At 41.8% G+C, this 20,214-nt stretch overlaps 1 protein-coding gene across 4 annotated transcripts in view; it reads right to left on the bottom strand.

The window, feature by feature from the left end:
- Window positions 1-2,209: 2,209 nt before the first annotated feature.
- Window positions 2,210-20,214, bottom strand: part of SATB1 (SATB homeobox 1) — a 70,481-nt gene continuing 52,476 nt past the window's right edge. Inside the window, exons 10-12 of one of the 4 annotated variants that reach the window (XM_080916912.1) lie at window positions 5,536-5,739; window positions 4,966-5,061; window positions 2,210-3,288 (exon numbers count right to left, since the gene is read on the bottom strand). In XM_080916912.1, the coding sequence (XP_080773038.1) occupies window positions 2,785-3,288; window positions 4,966-5,061; window positions 5,536-5,739 (804 nt within the window). In that variant the 3' untranslated portion in view covers window positions 2,210-2,784. The remainder of the gene's footprint in view (window positions 3,289-4,965; window positions 5,062-5,535; window positions 5,740-20,214) is intronic. The other 3 variants (XM_080916913.1, XM_080916914.1, XM_080916915.1) reach the window with 3 other exon arrangements.

The raw sequence follows: 20,214 nt of genomic DNA, 5'->3' as shown, positions 1-20,214 counted from the left end.
TACCCGGAAATTCCTGACTCTGCTAAGGTTCTAACAGCACGAAGCACTATGTCATGCCCAGTGTTCAAACACTTCTGGAACGCTGGGACACAATGAAGCTTGCTAAAGGAATTTTACCAATAGCCATAGGCAACAGGAGAGGCAGGGGTGACAATGATGACAGGGGGGGGGGGACAATATGGATCACAAGGAGGTCTTGTACGCTGTATTGTACAATCTTGACCACTCCATTTTGGCCACTGTGGCTTGCTAAGATGTGCTTTATCCTAAAGTAACAAAACCATGCTGATCTGAAATGTAAAACATCTGAGAATGTTGCTGGCACAAGGGCATTGCTTTCAACACACTCGTTTCTTAGGGCACATCAATTCAAAATAATTCAGACTGTTAGGAATGGGAAAAATCTTATAACCCGATTTCTCCTTCCGAAAAACTACCAAATTTTACATCTACCTGATATCTTAAATCTTGGGCTGTTTTAGTGAAAAAGGAATCAACTCTCCTCGAGTTTCTGTGCAGCCTTAAGCCTGGGAAAAGGAGGCCACAGATACCTGTACTTAGCTGCATGTTACTTGGTTTTGTTGTTGTTGTTTTTTTTTTAACATTTAAAATTAGCTTGCATTATCGTAACTCAAATGCTTTTGGCTCAAGTAATTACTTTCCTAAACTCTAGCAAACAAGAAAGTTTGCACCGTTTTTTCATTTAATAAAAAGAATCAGAAATTAGTTTGCAGCCAAACAGCAGCCTTCTGAGGTGCATAGCTGTGCTTCAAAGTAAAGCCATAGTGGAGTTTCCGAGGAGTAGACTTGAGACACAAAGGAAGGCCTGCAGTGCCCAGGGATGGGCTCCCCAGGCCTGAGGAAATGCTCCTCAGGAAGAGGGCAGCTGCAGCCCTGGCTCCGTGAACCTAAATATCCCCATCAACACTCAGGGAATCCTAACCAAGGGATACAAAAGACAAACAGAAATATGATATACAAAAGCCTCCCTGGAGCCACAGCCCCGGCTGGGCTAAGATGCAGCTGTTTACAAGACTTGGAATCCAGGGGTCTTCCTTGAACTTTCTTCAAGTAGGTCTCAGTTCTGACAAAGGCAGTCAAACCAGGCCAGGGTAATTCTCCTTCCCTGCTTATGACTGTTAAAACAAATCAAAATGAAACAACCCCTTCCCTCTTCTGTTTTCTGAGGATTCTCACCCAGAAGGCCCACTTGTTCCCTTGATCCTGCTGCTACTGATGGCATTTAAAAATGCACCCTTGCCTGAAGAGAAGTATCGCCCTAATTGGAGGATTGTGTGGAGAAAGCAGATATGGCCATTCCAAGCACTTAACTGCTACAGTATTACTTCTGCTGGAGTCCTTGATTGTCTGGTGTAAAGAGCAAAAGCAGATTTCCATCTGCACTGTGGGATTCCACAACTATTGAAAACAGCATATGTAGTTTAGTACCTCAGGCAGTGGTCAGTTGCTCTTTTCAGAACCCAGAGCTGTCCCCAAGATAGTATGCGCATGCACCTACATGACACGGCTGTCCCTGACCTTGGTTACTTCACATAAGCAGACAAACCCTGCCATGTCATACCATACAAACAATTTTAATCGTGTAGGTACAGTCAATAACCACTCCTACTCAGCACATCTCTGCATAAAGAAGACTGTGGCACACTTACAACAGCAGCTGTAACAAAATAGCTGGTGTTTCCATAAACTCATAAAGAAGAAATACACCTTTACACGGAAACTTTATACAGATGTCGCTTTAAAATTGATTGTAAACCAAAGGAAGACACATTGCAAACATCAATTATTTTCACATTAATTGCATAATTTTCTAAGGTGATCTATTAGTTTTATTTACCTAAGCTTATTTGCATGATAGTAAAAATTGCATACAACAACGAGACCGAAGCTTCTAGAGTGAATTGCTTGGATAACATCGACTTTATAGGCAACTGTGTAAAGCACATTTTCTCTATTTAAAACTTTTAAGACACTTTGTTTTACTGCCCATCAAAATACAGTTATAAATAGAAAGGAACTCAGTATGGTAACAAGAGAAGCAACATTACAGGTAACAGAAATCTCCAGAAACTGAATTCTGACATGATGCTACAGGACCACAAATAAATAACAAGGACTAAACTGTGTTTCACATTTTCTTTTCCTTAAAAAAAAAAAAAAAAAAAAAAAAAACATGTAACAATTAAGATGAAAAAAAATTACAGTGAACTTTTATTTCCAAAATAAAAAACAAATTTTAATTACGGCAGTGCCATATAATACAAGGCATTTGTTGGCATATGTCATCTTTAAACTGCATTCCAGTCTATAGCTCTTTGTTAGCATACAATCGAGTAACAAACTCTCTCTCTTTCTTTAAAATAAGGGGCCAGTTTCCAAAGACTAGTGTGGAGTGTTACAGAAATCATTAAAGAAAAGGCAATCATAATCACAGAAGTTATAATGCTTATTTGAGGCTTCAGAATAAATCAAAAGGAAAACCAATTCCTGGTATCATGCTGGCAGGGTACAACACCTGGGTGCAGCCCCTGAACACGAATCCTACCAAACAATCCTTGATGTTCCCCTGGGGCTGCCAAGCAGTCTGTAAAACAGAGAAACCTTGAGTGCAGTTGTCCTGTCCTTCCGACTTCCCGTTTGTGCAAGTTTCTGAAAATTCATTGGCCAAACAATAAACAATGAAGGTTTTTCTGAGCGAACACAAGGTGGACTTCTCATGGTGTTAGGAAATACCAGTGGTGCGGCTGAAAAATAATACTGTCCTCAGTCTTTCAAGTCGGCGTTAATGTCTGTGCTCCCTTCCACAGACAGCTCTCCCTCTAGTTTCACTGAAAAAAGGGTGTTGGTGCTTTTATCCTGGACACTCTCTTCCAAATCCTTAAGCAACTCCTCATCCTTGTACTCGGCGACATCCACCTCTAAGCCGGAGTTGTCTTTCAGCTTGCCGTGGTGCTTCAGATAGTACCGCTGGTTCTGAAAGAACTTGATGATGGTGTACTTCGGGAGGTCCAGCTGCGCTGACAGAGTCTGGATGGCCTCTTCATCCGGGTACAGGCCCACATCTTGGATGAAACTCTGAAGGATCCCCAGGGCTTCCACGGAAATTTTGGTTCGTGGCCTGGTCTTCTGCCGGTTTTCCTCATCGGACTCTGCAGATGAGGCCACTGTGGGCTGCCGTGGGGGCAGCCTGGGGCCTGCCTGAGGCTGTGGCTGTGGCTGTGGAGGTGGTGGCGGTGGCTGCTGTTGCTGCTGCTGCTGTTGCTGCTGCTGGAAAGAAACAAGCAGACAGTCAGAGCTGCTGGGAGCCCGCAGGAGTGAGAGTGGGTGCTTGCCAAGCCTGTGCGCCGTCTGGGGATAGGGGTACTGGAGACGGGCGGGGGAGGCAGACAAACTGAGAAAGAGCAGACCAGCTAAACAGCCCACAGCCTTTATTAAATAAACAAATACACATTTGAGCTCAGAAGGGCAGCTAAGAAGGCAAGCAGCTTGCAGGGCTACCGTGCCCTTTTCCCACCCGATCTGTGGAGGAGCAAAACAACTGGAGAACAGGTGAGCCACACATGCTCTGGCAAAGGATGTGTACCAAAGGCGGTCAGCAAAGTACATCATGATGTCATTTATTAACAGCCTTAAAAGAAGAATCCTTCTTAGCAAGGATTCTAGGGACATGGCCCGACGGTTGAGCTATCCAGCTATGGGGAAGGCACTACGCTACCACATTCTCCACAGGGGAATCGGGGCAGCCTGGCTCCTGCAGCATTCTGTGGCTGTCCCATGAGGGGAGCACAACAGGCGCTTCCTTCATTCTGAACACCTCTTGGAGGTGCAAGGATGTCCAATCAGACAGTTCCAATTCCCTCCCTCTCTCTCTCTTTCTCCCTCCCTCCTTCCTTCCCTACCCCCCCACATGCATGCACACACACACACACACACACACACACACGTACACACACTTTCCTAGTGTTTGCACTGGGCTAACGCTAATTTTTTTCTCTTATCCCCTTCAAATAAAGGTTCATTCCATTCTACACCAGCTGGCGAATTGTTTTGTCTATAGTAAACTACGATGTGATTAGGCTTTAAATTTAATGTATACAGACACTTTTTCATAATTAGTATCTGCATATGTGCTGTAATTCCTATACACAATTATACGCAACAAACGTGTGGCGTGTGTCTACTGTGCACTCGACACCCATAATTCTTAGCAGCCAAGCCAATCCAGCCCGGGTGTGCAAAGCTTCGATGTATTAGAGCGTTCACCCTATGCTTAAGCACTTTCTCTTATCCCCCTAAGAAGCAATTTTATTAAAAACAATTTACATTTTCAAACAAGTACTATTTTTATTACTTAACATATATCTTTCTTGTCTTTGTTTTAGCTGAAACAGTGGGTTTCAAGCTTTCACGATTATTTTGGTGTTTAATATCCTAAGGGATTCTCTTTTTCAATTTGTTTTATCTTTAATAAATACTCAAGGATTTTTTTCCTGGTGGATGGATAACTCTATTATTTTAGCTACAGATATCTATATAGCAATACCAAGAAGGAATGCAAGAGACTCAACAACGATGTTAGGCAGGTTTCTGGGACCCCGGTGGCAATGGCATCTCCTTTAAAGGAGAAAGTTAAAAACCACCTTCAGATTTAGCAGAAACAAGGTGCCCAGCTTCAATTCAACTAGTCACAGAAGCCCCAGTACATGATCCGATCCTCAGCCTTTTAGTGCAGTTTCTCATGGGCAGTGGCCTCTCAACAGATGACGCATTGTGTACAGTACAGGTCTTCATGGGCTGAATGGCTGGCACTGTGGGCTTTGGCCAGAGGCAAGGCCAGTCTATCACTGTCCACCGTACACCTAAAATCTCTGACAGAGGGAACCGACCTTCACAACACCCTCCTTTCTCCCTTTCTCCTGGCACAGGATACTAGTGCCCGCTCACCTGAGGGGCAGCATGGGACCATGGTGCAGGGGTCGGCAGGCTTGGTAAGAAAACGCCTCTAGACTCTCCTTTCCCAAGGGTGCTGGGAGAGGAACTCTAAGGAAAGACAAACAAACATGACTCTCCCTGTCCTGCCCTGGGATTGGGGGAGGCTATGTGAGGTGAGAGGCCGGCTGAGAGCTTAGGGACAGAGCATGACACTGGGTGGGTTTCCCTCCCCCTTACTCTGGACAGACTCCCAGGCATAAAATATGTGGTGCTTTTCCCTCAGGGCAGGATGGTATTAATTAGGGAGTAGGTGGTGTTTTAAATTTGGATTTTAAAAACACACACACACACACCAAAAGATTGTGTTCTAAGCATTCATATTCAAAAGCCAGTGTTCTGCCATGTTAAGGAGAGGAGGCTACTACACAACAGCCAGAAATGTACACCCTACGGCAGTGTGATGGCTGTCCCCTGTAGAGCGCCTGTATGTAGCCTGTGGGAAGAGGAGACCCACTAATCTCCCTGCTAAGTTGAAGGCTTTGTTTAGTTAGTGCTACACTGAATTGGCCAAGGTAAACGAACCTGAATCTGTTCTGCTGGAACGTGGATGATGTGGGGAGGTCTGTCGCCATGGTGATGCACAGCATTGCTTTCCTGCTCATAGATGGCGTCGCGCTCGGGCTGCGGCAGACTGAGGAATCTTCGGATCATCGACAGGTTCTCCCACAGGGTCCTGTTTTCTGGAGAAGGGTCTTCTTTCCAGCGCAATAGCTCACACAACCATCCCTTCGGAAGAAAGGGTAACAATCATTGCTAGGGCTGGAAATGACATGGATGCTGAAATGGAGATGCTCCAGCAGGTAACTCTGCCATCCACGCAGCACACTCCAATCTGCTTTAGGTTTTTTTTTTTTCTTTTTTTTTTAACCCGTTAAGAGAGGATAGTTGTAGCAATAGAGGACGCAGACTCTGTTTCTGACAGATGTTCAGAATATTCAGATTTACATCGTTAGCAGGCAGACACATGCACCGGGAAGATGGCTTGGTGGGTAACTGCTTACTGTGCCACTATGAAGATGTGCCCCAGAACCCACATAAAGGCCTGTGACCTGGTACATGCCCCAGTGACGGGGTAAGAAGACAGACAGTGAGGCTTGCCCACAGCCAGTCTAGTCAAAATGGGGAGTTCCAGGTTCAGTAAGAGACCCTGACTCAGAACATAGGGTGTAGAATCACAAAGACAGTCAGACATCAATCAGGCTTCTGCCTCGACAAGCTGTGGGCCTGAGTGTGTGACACAAACACTGGAGGAAAGTAAGGGCTCCATGAGAACAAGAGGTCAGTCACCATGGACTGCAGGGACAGACGAAAGGGAGCCGAGGACCACCCAGCTTCCTTTCTTGTCAGTGTTAGAAACAAACTGTCCTCAAGGGCTTTCCTAAGCTTACATTTTCTGTATGAGGAAGGAAGCTGAGGGGGGGAGGGGAGGGAAGGGGAGAGCCAGTGAGCACCAGCGCCAGCACGCTTTGGCATGAACATGTTTGGCTTTACGGTTTTATTATGGGCATTTAGAAGAATTCTTCAACAAGAAACTTTCTTAAAGGGAACCTCAGAATCCCGCTTTTACGTCAGCTGTAGCTCATGTATATATGACTTTTCAGGGAAGAACTTCATTCAGTAAGTTTTCAGGGGAAAATCGTGAAGGACCAAAACAAAAACCAAAACAAAACAAACAATGTGAAGGACAAACTCAACCAAGGCCACAATGCCACTCTGTATGGCCCTAAAAGTTTCAACAAAGGACACTTGCCACCACCTCAAACCTTCATTCTGTCTGCCCTACTGGGCCACACAATGAGGTGGGAAAGTGTGGGAGCCTGCACAACTGGAGCCCGTCACCAGAGCGGCCACCCTCGAAAGCTACTGCACTGCCTGCTCACCTTGACAGATCGGGAGGTAGCTCCGCCCACAGGACCATTGCCCCAGGGGTGACCTATGATTAGCATTATTGCCCTGTCCCAAGTAGACAGCAGGCTAGCCCCTTCTGAGCACTCTTTGGAGATGCTCTTCCCTGTTTGTCTGCTCCTTCCCCACCGACCTCCACAGAGACCGCCTACGTCCTTTCACCTTCCCTGTTCCCCACTCCTCGAAGGGACAGGCATCATGGCCCATTTGGGGCTCTGCTTTTGGAAAACTGGTCTACAATGAAGGGCTTTCTTGGAAATTTCCAGAAAGCTAGTTGGATAGAATAGTCCAGACACTGAACCTCTATCACGCAAACTTTAGATCTATCCAGGGAGGGTTCTGCTTTTTACATTATAGGGAGATGAAGCCAGAGAATTATATGGCTTTTTTTCTCTTTTCAAATTGAATGTGCCACTCAAAAGAAACGTCTATTTGTGATACTGGTGAAAAGAAATACGGCCTTCTTCTCCCAGGCTTGTCCGATAGGGACCGACACATTAGTTTCCTTCCTGCCTGCCAGAATATTCATGATTTTGGGTGAGTTGTTCAAAGTTTACTCTTGTTTTGTTTGTAGGGCTCAGTATAAAACCCAGGGCCTTAGACAAGCTAGCCAAGTGCCTCTAAGAAAGTTTTGACACTTTAAACAGTTGTTTTTAATTTAAGCAAACACACACATACACACACAAACAAATAAATGTTCACGTGCATTCGTGTGTACATAAATGAAGGCTAACATCTGTGTATATACACAGGAATGTTCATTTGCATATAATATATATGTATATGTATGTGTGTGTATATATATACATATATATATATGAATGTTCACATACCTGTATGTATATACACATACACACACACACACACACACAGATGTTCATATAATGCTCTTATTTGATGCCACTGAACACACAATTCAAAATGAGTAGGGACAATATACTAAAGAGTTAACCTGAAAGAACAGCCACTAAAAAGGAAGAAAACGAAATCACTGTTGTGAGAGTCCTGAAGCCTGCTTCTCACCTGATTACAGCGACTCTGCCCACTTCCAGACTTCTGGGAGCTGACAGAGTTTGCCTCTACTTGTGTGAATAGACTATAAACTACAAAGCTTAACTTGAGAATTCAAAGTATTCGAGACCCACCTGCACACATGGTCTCCTGGTGATATTATTTAGTTCTTCTGGGTAAACACTTGCTATCTGGAGTAACTCATAAAAAATATCATCTGTTTTCCTAGATCCACACAATTTTCTTACAACATGTCTCTAAATGTTGTTGTTGGATAGGTTTTAGATGTATATTCCCCTGGAGGCTCCAACGTTAACTGATTAAGATCACTTTCCTAACCACCTTGTCTGCACCCTTCCACTATGACCTTGGTACAGAGAAGGGAGAAGGCTGAGGAAGAACATGGAAGAAAATGCTCTCGGATCTCGGTGGTAGAGCCCTGTGCTAAATACTGAGCTGCTATCATTTTCTTATTTATTTATTTATTTGAAATAAATGCCCGTAGCTAAAATTTCCAAGAGTTAAATTAAGAACGATTCATGTGAGAAAACCTTCTTGGATAACGTAATGAACAGCGATGGTCTCATATCCTTCAGAAACTTCTTTAAGGAAAGGCAGAGATCACTTGGTGCTTGGATGTAAGTGAAAAACATGTGGATCACAGATGTTCTTTGGAAAAGAAAAATCATTAGTTCTTTTAAAACAGCTAATAATGACAGCTAATTCTTAAATAATCACACTTGTGCGGGTTTAACAAATATTTCGGAGCCAGAACGCTGCCTCATTCAGCAAACACCTCGTCTGTGTTGTCACTGCTGTGTCTTTGGCGCTTCCCAGACAGATCCTGATTTTTATTAATCGCCCATGACTAACATAACACTTCCAGTACGTTGCTATTAACCTCTGCCCTTAAATAATACTTCTAATTCCTTATCTAAAAACAGTGCAGTGAGTCTGCGCTGAAGCGTGCTTCCGCTGGCCTTTTAGAGGCAGGATGAGCTGAAGAGACTGAAATCAGACGCTTCATACAAAAATATTTGACAGTGCATCTGGGAACTGTTAAAACTCTACATGGGTGTTCAAAAAAGGAAAGGAAGAAGAGAAAAGAAAATGGGCTGTGCTTGTGTGAACTCTTCACTAAAGGGAAACACGCATTTCTGATCCCTTTTCCCCATTTGTCACAATAGAAAGACACTAGTGTACCCCAAAAACGATCAACCTGTTTTTATACTAAATACCTTGTGACAGCCCCAAATTCTATACCTCTTCACACCATAAGTCATGACAGTAACCTATGATTTGAAGAAAGCAACTAAAGAGGATATAAATGCTTTCTAATTCCCAGTTCCTTGTCTTAGGCAAGTCCCCAAATGTTAGAATGAATGCATTTTAAAAGGCGACCCAGAGGCCTGAACACTGCTAACACCTGACAAATAAAACCAAGACTTCCCCAGAAGTACCACACTGCTTGGGGGCGGGGGGAGAGGAAGAACAGGGCACAGTGCTTTGTTGTACAATGTGAACATTATCCTTTTAGGAAAGGTCTCTGGGATTTGCTGAGCCATGTACAAACCAGAGGCAAATGGATCTGGAACTGCTTTCAAAATTAAATTAGATCAAACTCTGTGAATGGTAAAAAAAAGACGGTGGCCTAACAGGCCTCCAAATAACGAGACCGATCCATTCTCGGGAAACTAAAATGGCACAAGGAACAACCTAAACTTTAAATGTGGTAAATTGCCAGGCAGCATCACACTGCATCTAATGAGGGCAAAATACAAACAGTAGCCACATGTAAATAAATTAGTGCAACTTTCAGGATGTTACTACTTTTCAAACTGACAAAGTTTAATTTGACACCTTCTGTTCCAAACTCTTTGTTTCTATTCAAAATCACGCCTTGAGCTGTTGCTATCAATCACAGCACTTCCCTATTACTTAAAAAGAAAAAAAAAAAAAAAAGCAAAAACCCAACAACAACAACAACAACAACAACAAAACCTGGCATGGACCCCGTGTAAGCTGAAAATGCCATGCAGATGAATTCTGAGATAATACGTTCAACCTGTTATATACAACACAAATCCTGTAAAGTTATGTATTGTAAAGCTACATTTATTGAGAACTAAAAGTCTTAAATCCATCTGCCACAAAGGAGATACTGTTACGTACTTTACAGTAACCGACAGCCATCTGCAAACGCCTTGCTATGGTAAGCAAGAAAGCAGTGCAGAGGATGCTAATGGAAGACAGAGGGGGAAGCAGCATCCTTTTGACTGGGTTGGGTTTGGGATGTTTAAGGATGTAAGACTGGGGGAGAAATGGGAAAGAGAAAAGCAGAGCGACTGCCAAGCCTGTGTGACAGCAATCCAAACAAGTGCAGCGACAACACAATGGCATTTATTATGGTCCATGAAACACTCGACTGTATGCTCATTTTAAAGGAAAAATTAGCAGTTCCAAACTCAATATTCTAATGATGTGCTTTGCTGACAGAATCTTGTTGTGCCACATTTAAATCAAAACCCTGGCACCTCCATCTCTCAGCTGCTAATTTCCAACCAAACTCAATATCTGATTTCCATACCATTCTTTCTTAGAGCGGCGAGTTCGAGTCAATTCACTACAACACAGTGTAGCCAGTGCTTCTGAGGCAGGAAACTAATGCCCCCTGAGAAATGAATTTTTTAATACTTACAAATCCTCTCAGACACAGAGAGGCTTGCAAGGTCTGGGACAAAGCTGCGAGTTCTTAACACATCTAGTTTTCAAGGGGAAATTAGACTTAGGTACTGTGGGGGGGGGGCACTTAATGCAATATGCATATGTATATAATACCATTACGTACATATACATTTTAAAACTAAGAGCTATAAAGAGAAAGAAAAATGGCATACTTTCCTGCTGCACCTAAGAAGGAAAACTACATTAAAAACATAGAATGGTAATTTGAGTTCTAAAAGGCAAAACATTTTAAAGTCTGTATCTGTCCCCATCCTTTCATCATTTAAGTGTTATTTGCAAGAGTATTTTCCTCCAATCTCTGGGGCATATCGTGTAATATATGATATTAAAAGAAATCAATCTAAATAGGAAAGTATTTGATACAAACATTTTAGTGCAAAGCATGAATTACAGTTTTGCAAGTGGTGGGAACAAGAACGGAGAACATAATCCATTAAACAGTACTTCTAACAAAAAAATTCACTATTGTAGACTAAACTACACCAGGCATTTTGAATGAGTACATTTTCAACAACAACTAACTAGAAAGCTCGCAATTTATCATTCAGGAAATAATTTCCTACTTTTAAAAGAATCTGTAAGTGTTACTTATGCAAATGAAGACAGTTTTTAATCTGCCCACAAACATGCTAATAGAGGGCAATTTTTTTTATTTACAAAGCTGCCGGCACTCAAGGGTAATTTTACATCAGTGTTCTCCTATAAGATGGGGAAATGGGTTCTAATTGTCAGAACTACCAAATCTGTCACCTTTAGCATAAAGGCTTAAGATGTAACAAAAGGTGTCACGTGACTGCTGTGATAGAAAGGCCCACTTTAACACCTTTTAAGATGTATATACTTTGTACCCCAATGTAGTCCTTAAATATATTTTTTGGGGGCAGGTTCTGACTTCACAGATATTCAAGATCTAAGTGTGAAGCCTGATGCCTCTTATCCCACCACCCCAAATACTCCCAACACTAAACACTGAGAAGTAAAATCCATGGCAGAGCAACACTGAAAGCATTTTCAATTATTTACTAGGTTAAAAGGGTGAAATGATACTTTAAATACATCAGATTTCATCATCTAGGCCATATTTTGGTGGCAAAGTGGTATTGATCTTTCCAAACGCTTAAAATTAGCTAGTTTGCAGAAGGTCATTATTTGATTAAAGGCATTAAAGTTGAGGCAGCGTGCTTTTCCTTCTTTCCCAACTCAAATCATCATATAATTTAATAAAGAGGATGTCATCATGTCCTGTAATAAAAACACTTGTCTTAAGGTAGTGTTCTTTACCTAACATATTAACCTTAAATACCATGAAGTTCTTTAGAAGGGAAATCTCTCTGATCAAGCCAATTATTCCAGCCATTAGCATTAACAAAGAACCATGTTCTCTTCACAGCTATGGTGAGAAGCAAACCCATCTCTCTGTTCCATTTAACAGCTCCAGCTGTAGCACAGGGAGTCTGAGCAGACACTGGGCAACTAACTTCCCTGCTAAGTTAACGTTGATTTGTTAAAGAAAACATGGAAAACAGATTGGAACAGAAATGTCCCAGTAAAAGCTTTTCTACATCCAAAGGGGCAAGTTACATTCATCTTCTCCTAAGCTGGGTTTTATTAAGAAATACAGCTTAAATATTCATGTGCGCCCCTAATATTCATTTTCAAAGGTGTGGCATCTGATACATTTGTTAAAAAGGAAAAGTAATAATGAAAATATTTTAAACTATTGCTATTTTAAACTCTTGAGATTATTGGTTTTTAGACTCCCAAGCTCCTTCCAGACGCTCCAGTTTATTTAAGGGACATAATATCTTAGCCAAAAATCTATGGGTTTCTATATTGGGGTAATAATAGGCCATAAAATGACTGTCTAGAAGTTTCTCACTTTGCCCCTTTGTTGTTAGGAGGTTAAGCAGTTCTAGCAAAGCATTGGGAGATTTATTATTAGCAGAAAAGTAGCTTTCACATATGCCTGGAAGACCCTCTGGAATTCAGTGAGGTTGGAAGGGTTCTCAGTCACTGCGAACCATCTTTGCTTACAATGTCATCAGTTAGTAATAACTTTTAAAAGTATCATTTGCTTTCATCTGACTTTATTCCAGCCTCTTCCTTACCCAAGGCATGAACATGGTGGTTGTACTTTGGCTACACAAACACTGTTCAGGTCATAACAATAGTATCAAAAACCAACTTGGCAAGAAACATAAATGGCTCTTGCTAAAAGGCAGCTCAACAAGAAAATCTCCTAAATTAAAGGTATTTTCGGAAGAGAGAACTTGAGAGGGTAAAAAAGGAAGAACTAAGACAAAAAATAGAATTCTAAACAATCCACTAAAATATCTCAAGCAGCAGTTCTCAACCCGGGGGCTGTGATGCCTTTAAGGGTAAAACAACCTTTTCACAGGCACTGCTTAAGACCACTGGAAAAGATATATTTACATTGAGATTTATAACAGTAGCAAAATTATAGTCATGAAATAGTAACGAAATAATGTCATGGCTGGGGGTCACCACAACATGAGGAACTGTATTAAAGGGTCACAGAATTAGGAAGGTTGAGGACCAGTGACCTAGAGGACAATCTCACTTGACAGAAATACAAGATTTCAAAACAAGGCTTGGATTTATTTTTAAAACATTAGATTTAGAATATGCCTACCATAAAACTTTGATTTTTACTCCAAATTAAGACAAGAAAAAAATCTTGCTTATAAGCCTGACCTGTGAATATGCACTAGGGAGAACAAGCTTACCTGCCCCTGAACACACACCAACCAACAACATTTTTCATACTATGTACATTTTAACAGAATGATTTAGCCTCTCTTTACTATTCTGACACCTGACCTTCAACTCTTAAATTTCCATTCTTATTCTTTATAAAGGATATATAAAAAATGCACCCTTGAGGTTCATGCTATAAATTCTCATTAATTTTAGTCTCTCCTTCCATCACTAAGAACTGCCTACCACTGGCTTCTTCAAATTGAGCATCTCCTCCTTGAACTTATTCTTGGAGGCACCAAATTCTTTCAATTACTTCCAGTGAAAAATTTTTCCTTTCTTGACTTAGGGGAGAATCAGACCAGTGGTGATGACAGCTTTTATCAACAAGGAACCAGTAGCATCACCTAGAACTAATGAAGTCCTACAAAAAGCCATTAGTGCTATTCTTGAGTCAATCAACTTGGACTTGCAGGTGTTATTCACAAACTTCACACCTGAAAACCCCCAAAGCAAAGATCCCTGGGGTTTTAAATGAGTTTATGATATGTATGCTGGGCTCCACGCAGCTATCCTTGGTCATGTAGAGCTTATGAGTTACAGGCTGGACATGTCAATGAGCTCTGAAAACTTGCAGACAGTTAAACAGACCGGGTTGATTTAGCTCTTTCTTGAATCTCCTAGACCACCTCCGAGAGGCTTCTGGGTATGAGGCTGCATAGAAAACCTCCATCTACCTTTTGCCTGTCCATGCAGTCCTATGGTTCAATGTGACCTCTAGAGACTCTCAACACAAGAGCAAAGCTCACTGCCTACAGAGGCTTGCATCAGTCCTATGCCTGGTCACATTGCTCACACTCAGCTGGACTATCCTCTACTGCCCACAAAGCCTCATGTCTGTATTCTATTTCTTTTACTCTAAAAGAATGGCTTTTCCCCACCTCAAGTCACTATCTAGTACCTCCGTGAACCAATGAGAGCACACAGTGGACAGGAAAGCATGAAAATGAACCTAAGCAAATCACCTCTCTCAGTTCCCGTGAAGACCCCTCCTCTACAAACTACAGATAATAATGGTGTTACTCTGCCAGTGGCTGGTACAAACAAGACAGTATATTCTGTCCGATGCCTGATCTGAGACCACAGAATATTGCAAAGTTAAAGAAAAGCACTTAAACAACACACAGTCCATCTGGAAAGACATGACCAAGGTCAGCAAGGGGCAGGCACCAAGCAGAACAAAAGGAGAGAGGAAAAAGCAATGGGGCCTGAGAAAATGGCTTAGTCTCTGTAACCTCTTACCTTTGACACACTATGCTTGAGGTCTACTGAGAAGCTGGTGAGAAAACTTGGGCCGATTTCTTAACTTCCTGAGACCTCAAATATCTCCTTTTGCAAAAGGAAGTCTAATTTTGTTTCCAAATTCAATATACCAAGAATGGACACAGAACGTGTAGGGAAGGGGCTCAGTACTGAGAAACATCCCAACTACTAGTGTCATATGTTGCTGACACTACCACATGTGCATCATCCTATAGAGACTGGAACACATTAAGGTGGCCAAAGAGCATAGCTGGGTTACCATATTCCTCCCACAAACAACAGAGCTCAGTTTACAGCTCTCCCACCAACTCCACCCAGGGACTGGGATGCGGAAGTATACAACAGACACTGTTTTCTCAAAGGTGAAAGTGCAGATGGACGAACTGTCCAGCAACGATCCTGAAAAGACAAATAAACGCCTTTGCTGTGCCAGTACCATCACCTCTTGATGTTTGTTCCAAAGAAAGGATAATGAAAGCTACACACACACACACACACCAAAAAAAAAAAAAAAAAAAAAAAAAAAAAGATTTGCAATAGTGTCTACATCCACATCATTCGTGACAGCAAAGGTTAGAAGTAACCTAAATTCACTGCTGGAAAACTGATGGCTGCCACAATATGCAAAAGCAGACAACACACACAAATACATCTATATACACATATGCACACAAGTACATGCCTGTGTAGATAAAGAGCCTAAATCAGGATATTAAATCAGAATATCTCTAGGTGATTGAGATTATGGATATTTTTATGTTCTTCCTTATGCTTGGATTTTCTGATTTTTCTGTAGTGACGACGTAATAAAAATATGCAGAGCAAATGGCTTTAATTAAAAATCTAATTTTTCTTGTCTGTCTCCTCCATAACCAACTGAGTTCCTGTCAGTTCTGGCCCTTGGAAGGTCTCCTGCATTTCCTCCACACTTACTGCTCTGCTCCTCCAGTACTGCACTCTGTCTTAATCCCTGCCGGCTTCCTCATTCCAGACTACCCCCAGCCCTACTGAGCAGCATTTAGCCCTCTGAGTAGCAAACTATTCTCTGTGCTCCTCCCAAGGGACCTGGAACCATCCTAAGGCTCACACTCCAGTAAGCGTGAAACCTTCCCTGAAGTGCCAGTAGGCTGTGAAGTGACTTATAAATGGTCGGCCTGGGCAAAGCAAAGACAATGCACATCTCTGTTACTCCTGGGGTCTCACACGTGGCTGCAAAGTCCAGCAGTATCAAGTTACAAGGATGATGCTTTACTCAGAAGTAAAATTTGAACTGAATTTGGCTTCCTACACTCAAGGAGGCAGACGACCCCAAAGGATCCTAAGGCAGATAGATGTATGTAATACAAGAAAAAGGAAACTTGGGCTGGAGAGATGACTCAGCAGTTAAGAGCACTGACTGCTCTTCCAGAGGTCTTGAGTTCAAATCCCAGAAACCACATGTGGCTCACAACCATCTATAATGGAATTTGATACCTTCTTCTGGTGTGTCTGAAGATAGCTACCGTGTACTCATATAAATAAAATAAATAAATCTTAAAAAAAGAAAAAAAAAACTTAGGAAACCTAACTTGCCCAAACCTCAACTCAACCACACATATGTACTTACAAAGTAGATGTTTTCACTGTGATGTTTACTAATCATTATTAAGATTTCACTGTGCTTCTTTCCTACTGAAAACTCTGAAAAACCTTAAGAAAAGCATGAAGCTAATGTGGACATATACCATGTGTAAGAGGAAAAAATTATAAAAATGAAAATTCATAAAATAAGCAATCTTTTGAGTGATTTACCTGACAGGGTAGCTTGTTGCGTTACACAGATAACTTACCACTAGATTATTTTAAACAAATATTTCTGCACCAGATTTTCAACTGCTTTATGGAAAACTTTTCAGTGCTGCAGACAGCTCCAGAAATGAGCTATACTTCCCATTATGCATGGTTAGAATTGGGGAATTAAAAATTTAAATCTTCCCTCTATGATGTTCTAGGGGAAAGAACAAAGAAGTTTTAAGCTAAGAGAAGGCAATCTGGAATTTATGAGTCACGGGAGTCAGATCCCAAGAGGGACAACCGTCAGGGTCAATTATGAGCCCCATCCTGCTTATGACGTTTCTGGCGAGTGTGCCACACAATCTCCTCCATTATGCAAACCTGTTTAGCAAAAGTTCGTCTAGTTTGAATCAAATCTTGTGATTCACAAGTAGCCATTAAAGACAGAAAGCATGGCTATGTCTAGATACCATGGGGGTCAGGGTGGCAATGGCCACACCAGGAGGGTTGCTCCGTGAGGGCCACCCCTGTTATTCCTTACGTGAGCACAGCATAACTGACAATAGCCAAAGCTGAAAGACCTGAGAGAGAGGCTGGCAGGAGCCCTGTCTTCTGAGCATCCCTCAGTGTTCCAAATTGGTTAGGAATATAAGGAGTGAGGAGTATGCTCCCGGGGCCACTCTATGTCACCCCCCAGACAGCCACTCTGCAGAGGAAGGGAGCTCGTGAGCACACACACTGCGGGGACTTGTTTTTTCCCAACACATCTCATTCAATGATGTAAAGAACCATCCAGGCCTCAGGTTCACATTGTTATTACAAGTGTAGCTGGACTGGTCAATAATCTTTTACCTGCAGCAAAGGTATTCTCTCAGGAAGTACAGCACTCACTGTGGGTATTTATGCAAGAGACAAGTTTGTTGGTACATTTGGGGTTTTGTTTTATATGTCACTACAGTTATTGCAGGCCCCCTCTTGCTATGCTTTGGAGTGACAGGTCTTTGAAAATAAGCTCACAGAAAGCAATAAACAAATTGGAAAAAAATGTTTCCCAGGTAAATTCAAAAATTCCTAGGCTAATATGTTAAATACGTAATTATTCTCTCTACACAATTTATCATTGATCTCATCTCTTTGGTACCACTGACTCTTCGGGCAGCCTGGGTAGAGCCCATGGATTCCCCTTCAGAGGAAGATTTTTATATGTTTGAAATAAATACATAAGATTGAAAAGAAAACCAATTACACTGATATACATAATTGGTTTATGGATAATTTAGACAGGGGTGGGAATGGACCAGACTAAAACAATCTGTTGAAAATCTCTGATGTAGTAAAAGGTGTGTGTGTGTGTGTGTGTGTGTGTGTTTAAATTAACACACCAGACTCCAATTTAAAGCATCAGATTCCTAGTGATGAGCAAGAAAAACAATATTTCAAGAGTTATGTCATGACATGATAAGCTATAGATTCTTTTGGTTTGATTTGGTTTTTGTTTTGTTTTGTTTTGTTGATGATGGCAAATTTTTTACAAATGTTGCCAGGATTTGTTGCTGGTATGGATGACTGAATGGAACACCAACTTCCAATCAGAATCACACAAAATAAACTATTTCTTCCCAACCAATGCCATTGCCTCTTTGGGAAGAGCAGAACACAGGATAAGAATCCTTAAACAGGATGTGCCCCCAACCTTAAATGTGCATCTACACACACACACACACACACACACACACACACATACACTCATACAATTCATTTTTTTAGATAGGATCCAACAAACAAAAACCTTTTCCTCTGTGCATTTATGAAATAATTTCCTTCTGTGACTCCAAAGGAACATGATTCTTAGAGACAGGACAGAGTTAAACAGTCACTCTTAGTAGGATGGTTTTAGCCTATGGTGTCTCAGTTCCCACCAGAAGCCATTCAGAGGTATACCTTCGAATACGTGTGTGTGTGTGTGTGTGTGTGTGTGTGTGTGTGTGTGTGTGTGTGTGTGTGTTGGGGGTGGGGGAAGGTGATAAAATGGTTCCCACAACATCAGAACCTTAGGTCAACCCAATGGGAAAGAGAATTTTTATCAGATTTATGCAATTCAGTTATATTGAAGATCACTCCTAAGATATTTCTGTCTTAAGCAATGCCAATGGACAACTACACTAATGTATATATAGCACACTGGTTTCCTGTTTGTGCCACAAACATAAAGATGAGTTTGTAAATGACAAATGGAGTACCAGCTAGCTAATCTGGCTAGCTTCATCCCTTAATATGGGTAACTCTAAAGGTGAGTGAGGCTGAGAGGGCATCCTCTGAATTCTGTGGACAAAGGCAGACGTAGGTGGGGAAGATGGGCACTCTATCACTGACAGGAAGCTGCCTATCAAATGGGGCACTTGATCTGCTCAGTAAGATCTAAAGGAGCAAATGGACATCTAATATTTGCCTTTCAGAAGACAGTACAAGGCAGAAGACCAGTCCAATAGAAAGGGGAAAGAACCAAATAAACAGGAAAACTGGAGCAGAGGGTAGGAAATAACTGAGCCCACAACCATCTCTTAACCTTGTATCATGACAGTGATCAATGTAAAATCTACCCAGCAACAAAAACACAAACTCTGAAAATTCAGCTTGATAAGTAAAGCTTTAGTCTTTATGATTATCCAGGGTCCAAGTTACTTAGTTTCTTTAATCAAAATTACTAAAATAAAATTATTCTGCATTAGGTTATTACCCTTCCCCCAATCCAGAAACAAAAATTAATTGCTAGCCAGGAAGGAAGAAGGCAATTTAGGCAGTAACAGCTTGGCATAGACTAAGCTGGATTTCCTGAGAGCATTTGTTTGTGAATCTATATTTTACATACAGCCTTTAGTTCCCTGACCTTATTGAAAGTAATTTATTTTCACCTAATCTGCATTTCATTTGGAGCACCAAACTTCCAGTTCAGGAGCCACATAGCACCCAAGACAAGAAGCACTCACGTCGGTGCTGGGAGTGAAATTTAAGACATTCAAAGGAGCCACTCGGGGTGGCTCCTTCGCATGTTCCGAGTTCCAAGCCACACGCCTGCAGATATGTGTGAAAACTCTCCTCTCTCGGGAGCTGTCTTACCTTTTTGTGCTTTCTCCTTTCCTAACCTCTCCCAAACCTGTAATGTTTTCACAAACCTGGGGTTTCTCACACTGCACTGACTTCTACTTTTTAATGTGCCTGTCTTTCCAGAAAAATGTCCAAAAGAATAGAGGCAGTTAAGGTGGATTTTCAGATATTGGCTGCAAACCTAAATTGACAATCTCAAGGAAGCTACTGCCAACGGTCAAGCCGCAAAGCTCTGGCAGTCACTGTCCCAACGTCCACGAAGCCAAGCCCAGGCTTCACCTCACCCCTAACAAGTCTCCAGTGAGGATGTTATCCATCCTGGGCTCACCTGAATCTGCACAACATAGGCATCCAGATACGGGAATCCAACATCACATGCTACCCATAAATTATTCTCCCTGACCTCAGATCCAAAAACGGCATGTCCCCAAAACAAAACCTTTCCAGTACTCAAGGCCTTACCTCTTGTAATTTATTCTCAAGCTTAACCCCATGGGCAACATTGCCCATCAAAACAGCATCCTCATTCAGACTGTACACCTGTGTTGTCATAGATACACACAACTGGGTTCCACGCTGGACATCAGGTATAATGTAACTCAACCTATTTAAATTCCTGGA

This window comes from Micromys minutus (genome assembly GCF_963924665.1).
Source record: "Micromys minutus genome assembly, chromosome: 5".
Classification (NCBI taxonomy): domain Eukaryota; kingdom Metazoa; phylum Chordata; class Mammalia; order Rodentia; family Muridae; genus Micromys; species Micromys minutus.
This window is presented reverse-complemented; position numbering and strand designations above follow the sequence as displayed.